This window comes from Poecilia mexicana, unplaced genomic scaffold (assembly GCF_051168715.1).
Source record: "Poecilia mexicana isolate PSO_F unplaced genomic scaffold, ASM5116871v1 ptg000075c_RagTag, whole genome shotgun sequence".
NCBI classification, from domain to species: Eukaryota; Metazoa; Chordata; class Actinopteri; order Cyprinodontiformes; family Poeciliidae; genus Poecilia; species Poecilia mexicana.
In genome coordinates, this window is record NW_028263425.1 from 12,501 (window position 1) to 20,000 (window position 7,500).

At 62.4% G+C, this 7,500-nt stretch overlaps 1 protein-coding gene across 1 annotated transcript; it reads right to left on the reverse strand.

Moving 5' to 3' along the window:
• Positions 1 to 4,477: 4,477 nt before the first annotated feature.
• LOC148152397 (uncharacterized) lies at positions 4,478 to 6,826 on the reverse strand. The gene is made up of 3 exons (XM_088003609.1): positions 5,039 to 6,826; positions 4,715 to 4,963; positions 4,478 to 4,636 (listed from the first exon to the last, which is right to left on the reverse strand). Exons 1-3 carry the CDS (start codon positions 6,824 to 6,826, stop codon positions 4,478 to 4,480), a joined length of 2,196 nt encoding a protein of 731 aa, XP_087859735.1.
• Between the last annotated feature and the right edge of the window lie 674 nt (positions 6,827 to 7,500).

A 7,500-nucleotide genomic window follows, 5' to 3' on the forward strand; every position in this document is an offset into this window, starting at 1 on the left:
CGGAGCAAAGCCTGGATGTGGGTAAGTGTTCTGGGTGTGCCTGCCTGGAGCTCCATGCCTGGTTCTCTTCCTGGAGGTCAGGGCCTGCAGCTCCAGGCCTGGTTCTCTGCCTGGAGGTCAAGGCCTGCAGCTCCATGCCTGGTTCTCTTCCTGGAGGTCAGGGCCTGCAGCTCCAGGCCTGGTTCTCTGCCTGGAGGTCAAGGCCTGCAGCTCCAGGCCTGGTTCTCTGCCTGGAGGTCAGGGCCTGCAGCTCCAGGCCTGGTTCTCTGCCTGGAGGTCAAGGCCTTTAGCTCCAGGCCTGGTTCTCTTCCTGGAGGTCAAGGCCTTTAGCTCCAGGCCTGGTTCTCTTCCTGGAGGTCAAGGCCTGCAGCTCCATGCCTGGTTCTCTTCCTGGAGGTCAGGGCCTGCAGCTCCATGCCTGGTCCTCTGCCTGGAGGTCAGGGCCTGCAGCTCCATGCCTGGTCCTCTGCCTGGAGGTCAGGGCCTGCAGCTCCAGGCCTGGTTCTCTGCCTGGAGGTCAGGGCCTGCAGCTCCATGCCTGGTTCTCTTCCTGGAGGTCAGGGCCTGCAGCTCCATGCCTGGTCCTCTGCCTGGAGGTCAGGGCCTGCAGCTCCATGCCTGGTCCTCTGCCTGGAGGTCAGGGCCTGCAGCTCCAGGCCTGGTTCTCTGCCTGGAGGTCAGGGCCTGCAGCTCCATGCCTGGTTCTCTTCCTGGAGGTCAAGGCCTTTAGCTCCAGGCCTGGTTCTCTTCCTGGAGGTCAAGGCCTTTAGCTCCAGGCCTGGTTCTCTGCCTGGAGGTCAGGGCCTGCAGCTCCAGGCCTGGTTCTCTGCCTGGAGGTCAAGGCCTTTAGCTCCAGGCCTGGTTCTCTTCCTGGAGGTCAAGGCCTTTAGCTCCAGGCCTGGTTCTCTTCCTGGAGGTCAAGGCCTGCAGCTCCAGGCCTGGTTCTCTTCCTGGAGGTCAAGGCCTTTAGCTCCAGGCCTGGTTCTCTGCCTGGAGGTCAGGGCCTGCAGCTCCAGGCCTGGTTCTCTGCCTGGAGGTCAAGGCCTGCAGCTCCAGGCCTGGTTCTCTGCCTGGAGGTCAGGGCCTGCAGCTCCAGGCCTGGTTCTCTGCCTGGAGGTCAAGGCCTTTAGCTCCAGGCCTGGTTCTCTGCCTGGAGGTCAAGGCCTTTAGCTCCAGGCCTGGTTCTCTTCCTGGAGGTCAAGGCCTTTAGCTCCAGGCCTGGTTCTCTTCCTGGAGGTCAGGGCCTGCAGCTCCAGGCCTGGTTCTCTGCCTGGAGGTCAAGGCCTTTAGCTCCAGGCCTGGTTCTCTTCCTGGAGGTCAAGGCCTTTAGCTCCAGGCCTGGTTCTCTTCCTGGAGGTCAAGGCCTTTAGCTCCAGGCCTGGTTCTCTTCCTGGAGGTCAAGGCCTGCAGCTCCAGGCCTGGTTCTCTGCCTGGAGGTCAGGGCCTGCAGCTCCAGGCCTGGTTCTCTGCCTGGAGGTCAAGGCCTGCAGCTCCAGGCCTGGTTCTCTGCCTGGAGGTCAAGGCCTGCAGCTCCAGGCCTGGTTCTCTGCCTGGAGGTCAAGGCCTTTAGCTCCAGGCCTGGTTCTCTGCCTGGAGGTCAAGGCCTTTAGCTCCAGGCCTGGTTCTCTGCCTGGAGGTCAAGGCCTGCAGCTCCAGGCCTGGTTCTCTGCCTGGAGGTCAGGGCCTGCAGCTCCAGGCCTGGTTCTCTGCCTGGAGGTCAAGGCCTTTAGCTCCAGGCCTGGTTCTCTTCCTGGAGGTCAAGGCCTTTAGCTCCAGGCCTGGTTCTCTTCCTGGAGGTCAGGGCCTGCAGCTCCAGGCCTGGTTCTCTGCCTGGAGGTCAAGGCCTTTAGCTCCAGGCCTGGTTCTCTTCCTGGAGGTCAAGGCCTTTAGCTCCAGGCCTGGTTCTCTTCCTGGAGGTCAAGGCCTGCAGCTCCAGGCCTGGTTCTCTGCCTGGAGGTCAGGGCCTTTAGCTCCAGGCCTGGTTCTCTTCCTGGAGGTCAGGGCCTGCAGCTCCAGGCCTGGTTCTCTGCCTGGAGGTCAAGGCCTTTAGCTCCAGGCCTGGTTCTCTGCCTGGAGGTCAGGGCCTGCAGCTCCAGGCCTGGTTCTCTTCCTGGAGGTCAAGGCCTGCAGCTCCAGGCCTGGTTCTCTGCCTGGAGGTCAGGGCCTGCAGCTCCAGGCCTGGTTCTCTTCCTGGAGGTCAAGGCCTTTAGCTCCAGGCCTGGTTCTCTGCCTGGAGGTCAGGGCCTGCAGCTCCAGGCCTGGTTCTCTTCCTGGAGGTCAAGGCCTTTAGCTCCAGGCCTGGTTCTCTTCCTGGAGGTCAGGGCCTGCAGCTCCAGGCCTGGTTCTCTGCCTGGAGGTCAAGGCCTTTAGCTCCAGGCCTGGTTCTCTGCCTGGAGGTCAGGGCCTGCAGCTCCAGGCCTGGTTCTCTTCCTGGAGGTCAAGGCCTGCAGCTCCAGGCCTGGTCCTCTGCCTGGAGGTCAGGGCCTGCAGCTCCATGCCTGGTTCTCTGCCTGGAGGTCAGGGCCTGCAGCTCCATGCCTGGTCCTCTGCCTGGAGGTCAGGGCCTGCAGCTCCATGCCTGGTCCTCTGCCTGGAGCTCCATGCCCTGTCCCCTGCATGTGTGTGCGGTCCTGGAGCTCCATGCACGGCCCCCTGCATGTGTGTGCGGGCCTGGAGCTCCATGCACGGCCCCCTGCATGTGTGTGCGGGCCTGGAGCTCCATGCACGGCCCCCTGCATGTGTGTGCGGGCCTGGAGCTCCATGCACGGCCCCCTGCATGTGTGTGCGGGCCTGGAGCTCCATGCACGGCCCCCTGCATGTGTGTGCGGGCCTGGAGCTCCATGCACGGCCCCCTGCATGTGTGTGCGGGCCTGGAGCTCCATGCACGGCCCCCTGCATGTGTGTGCGGTCCTGGAGCTCCATGCACGGCCCCCTGCATGTGTGTGCGGTCCTGGAGCTCCATGCACGGCCCCCTGGATGTGTGTGCGGGCCTGGAGCTCCATGCACGGCCCCCTGGATGTGTGTGCGGGCCTGGAGCTCCATGCACGGCCCCCTGCATGTGTGTGCGGGCCTGGAGCTCCATGCACGGCCCCCTGCATGTGTGTGCGGGCCTGGAGCTCCATGCACGGCCCCCTGCATGTGTGTGCGGGCCTGGAGCTCCATGCACGGCCCCCTGCATGTGTGTGCGGTCCTGGAGCTCCATGCACGGCCCCCTGCATGTGTGTGCGGGCCTGGAGCTCCATGCACGGCCCCCTGCATGTGTGTGCGGTCCTGGAGCTCCATGCACGGCCCCCTGCATGTGTGTGCGGGCCTGGAGCTCTACCTGAGGGTGAGATCTGGAAATGAGCAACACATGTGATGCGAAATCGGTCAAAAATGCATTTTATCCGGTAAAACCGGGTATGGTTCGAATCTCCAGAGTCCCGGGAACAGCCTGGTGAAGTCCGCATGCTTCTATCTTTAAAAATGAGGGAGATATGGGCTTTTGAAAAAGTAGTAATGCCGAGGGATTTAGGGACCTTACAATGAAAATCACTGCCGGAACGATATCAGGAGAGAGTCAAAAGAGAGGGCCCTGTTCGCAAATTTTCAAAGTGTTTCAACACTCAGACATATTTTCGTGATCCTTGATGCCTTGGGAGTCCATCCAAGGGGGTGTCAGCCCTCTTTTCTCCCATTTTCGGCCGTTTTTAAGCGCTTTTTCGGCAAAAAGTCGCACCTTGTCCTGGAGAACCGGGGCTTTCACGCAGCGGGTTCCTTTTCGGCAGGTGAGTCCCCACGGTCCCTCTGATGGGTCCTGGGGTCCTCCCGGTCGGGCTGGAGCTCCGTGGAGCCCCGGGGGAGCGGGGAGTCTCTCTGGACCCAGGCCGAAGACGGAGCACCGACAGCGGGCTGACCCCGCCTAGGTGACCCGCTCGGAGGTCTGGAGCTCCGGCGGATGTCTCCCCACACACATTTACACACACCATCCGACCGATCAAGCACTTGTGGCCTGCCATGGAGGGCTCCCGCCGGCCCCGGATGCTCTGGCAACCGGCGCTTCGGTGGAGGGTTCCTCCAGCCTTGCGGGCTCGACTCTAGACGCGCGCAGGTGTAGGTCTGGAGCTCCGTGGAGAACCGGTTATCCTATCCGGTTTTGTCAATTCATCCAAGGAAGGCCTGAAGGAGCGCGGACAGTGAAGCAGCAGTGTGTAACAGGAGCGAGGCAGCAGCCGGAGTATGCCCGGAAGCCGGTCGCATACCCCCCCCACAGAACGAAGCGTTTACTTGGCCCTCTCGCTGCTTCTCTGTGCGCCATGCCACCGGGCCACCTAGATCCCTCCGCCCCCTTCTCTGGAGCGGGGCGGGGGGGGTTCGAGGATGGGACCCGGTGGCGTGCTAGTCTGAGGGACCCCTGGGGGTCTGTGGTGCGAACATGTAATGCGGCAAAGAAGGGAGAGAGTTCAGCCAGGTTTAACGTTTTTATTGTGGCCGTGTTTCACTGTGGGCATTCCCTGGCTCTGTCAAACTTTTGCCTCAGTGCTGCCAGCTGCCTGGCGTTCATATGGAGGGCGTAGAATCTGTCTGCGGTGGATGTGTCGTGACACATCAGCCTGGCCATCTCCTTCCTCACCTCGCTGGTCTGACTGTCTCTGGCCTGGGGGGGGGGAGTGCAGGAGAAGGGTTAGGTTTCCAGGTGATGGATCATGGTGGTTTTGAATGTTGATCCACTCACCATCGTTGCAACGGCGGTTCTCAGGTCTGTTAGGGACGGGCTGCCTGGCATCCCCAGCTCCCGCCAAGCAGATCTGGTGAACTTGTTCAGCTTCTCAATCATCCGTCCGTTGGTGTTGAAGAACACCAGGTCGCATGTCGGCTGGAGCCTGGCTCGTATCTGCATCCAGGCCTCCAGCCACCCGAATTCCTCCGCTGTGAGAAAAACCTGCGCGTGCCCGAAGGCACGGTTGGTTTTGTGGTGTTGTATCTGCAAGAGAGGAGAGGGAGAGATCCGGTAAGGGAACGCAAACTTTGACCGGGTGTGTGTGTGTGATACACTCACGTTGAGCACATATCCAGGGTCACCCGGATTGAACTCCCGCTTCGCCTCATCCATCTCCTCCACCTTGAGATGTGTCATGACGCCGGCTCTGTGGCCGTAGAGACACGTAATCAAGAGGGAGAAGGCCCCGATAAACAGATGTCGTTGAGTAGCGTCGCAGCTCTTCTCGGAAAGCGATCGCAATAGCCCTGGTATGAGCTCCTTCGTCGCAGACACACATCTGCGGAGAACCCCCGGTGTTACAGCGCGGGTTACCTTCTGGTGCTTAACATGCAGTTGACGCAGGACTACCCCGGCAGAAATCTTGTGTGTTGCGGCCCTAATGGCTCTGGAGAGCGCGATGAGCTGGGTCGCTCCCAGGGCCGAATCTGCGGGCGGGGTCTCGGTGAAGTACGTGACAAACTGACTCGTGTTTGTCAGGTACACCTTAACCGTGGTGATGGCTCTACCCTCCCGCAGCAATCTGCATGGCCACTCCACGGCCCGCACCGGGTCGTGGAGAAAGAGCCATGAGCTCAATTCAGTCTTGCCGCCCGCCATGTGTGTCAGGAAAGCCTGCACACGGCCAACCTTTGAAACCGTGTTCTCTTTATGCTTTCTGGAGAGTCCGACAGACATGATGAACTCTGCGTACTCGTCCAGGTAGCACCCGATCGTCTCCGGTAAGGTAACGGACGTTCCACCCACCGGTCTGTCGGCTGTCCGGTGCGTCTCCTCCCTCAAATCCGCCGCAGCCGCTCCCGTTGGTTGACCGTCTGGCAGCGACCTCTCCGGAGAACTGTCGCTGCTGCTGCTGCTGATGGTGATGGTCCGGTTCGGTTGACCACACGGAAGCGACCAAGTGGGTGACGAGGGGGGGTCGTCCTCGGGCACGGCAGGCCAGCTGGGTGCCGTGCGCAGAGCCTCGATGAAACCGGCCGGCGCAGGGAGGCCGTCGCCGTTCTGTGGAGGCGCGTCCTGTCTCGGGGGACAGCTGCCACCCGCAGCTGCCCTCCAGCTTGGCGCGTCTCTGTCGCTCGGCGGAGAGGAGCCCTGGGCCTCGATGTGTCGGGGGGGAGGCGCAGGGAGGCCGCCGCGGTCGCGGTGCCCGTTCGGTCGTCCCGGCGGACAGCTTCCACCCGGAGCTGCCCGTCGTGGCCGGCCGTCGGTCCCGGGCTGCGTAGAGGAGCCCTGCGCTTTGTCCGCCGTCGCCCGCCAAGGCATGACCAGCAGCGTTGGAGGGGCTGCTGGTGCAGGTCGCCAGGGAAGCGGGATAGGTGTCCGTCCCGCGATGCTCGGCCCAGGTGACGCCGGTGTAGTGCCAGGCACGCCTTCCCTTCGGACTTCCGTGTCCGCCCTGCGCCCCACGTCCACCGCCGCGGCCGTGTGGTCTGGGTGTGCGGAGGAGGTAGGCTGACCGCGCCCCTCGCAGCGTGGCCCGCTCTCCTCCCCTTCGTCACTCAGATCCAGCTCGGTCGCGAGCGGTGGTGTGGGGTTGGAAGCCCTGAGGCGACGTACCTGCTCCACGAACCGGCGCCACTGAAGCCGCTTGAGCATCCGGGCCTTCCTCCGCCTGCTCAGGTCTCGATGGGCGTTCTGGAGGTGTTCAGCGACCCGGGGCCCGTGGTACTGACAGCCGTCGATGCAGCACGCCATCCCGTTCACCGAAAAACGACCGCTAGCAAAGGCTAGCAGGAGTTTGCGCTCCTTCCCATTCCGGACGTGGTGAACGTTGTCCAAGTGCTCCCTCAGCCTGTATCCAGCATACCTGCACACAGGGCAGGTGCTTTTGTATTTCGCTCCAGTCATCTCTCGGCAATGATCCGATAGCAAATGAGCGAATTTGGGCTAACCCTCCTCCCTAAATATGGCCGCCGGGGCGGAAGGGGTGGTCCTCCCTAATTGACGACTTTAGCTATGTAACATCCGGAGGACCCAAGACCCACCCCCGATGTCGAACTAACCCGCCCCCCCCTCCCCGTTATCGGGGCCCGTTCAAGGGTCCCGTTCAAGGGTCCCGTTCAAGGGTCCCGTTCAAGGGTCCCGTTCAAGGGTCCCGTTCTCCGGCCTGGAGAGCCGGACGCGTTTCCCAGCCCCGATTCCCAACCTGGTTTTACATAGACAAACCTCCCGAAAAACAACCCCGACCCCCAGGCGCGATCGGGGCCTTTGCTCCGGACTCCGGTTTTTCTAGTTAGGACTCTAGTGGAGGGTTAGAGTTAGATGGTACCAATACAGGGGCGTAATCGCCCCCACCATCCAACCCCCTCTTCCTACACACACCGAGCCCTGCCTTACCAGGGGCACGACCCTCCAGGGCCTGCGTGCTGGAGGGGTGTAGTCCGAGGAGGGGTGCTTAAGTGTGGGTGCGCAGGTGGGTGTGGAGAGCGTGGTTCTCCCTGGGTGTCGGGTGCCTCTTGTTCCAGGCCCGGCTCCCGGTCTGTACCTCCAGCTCCCGTTCTACGGGCTGGAACCCCGGGCTG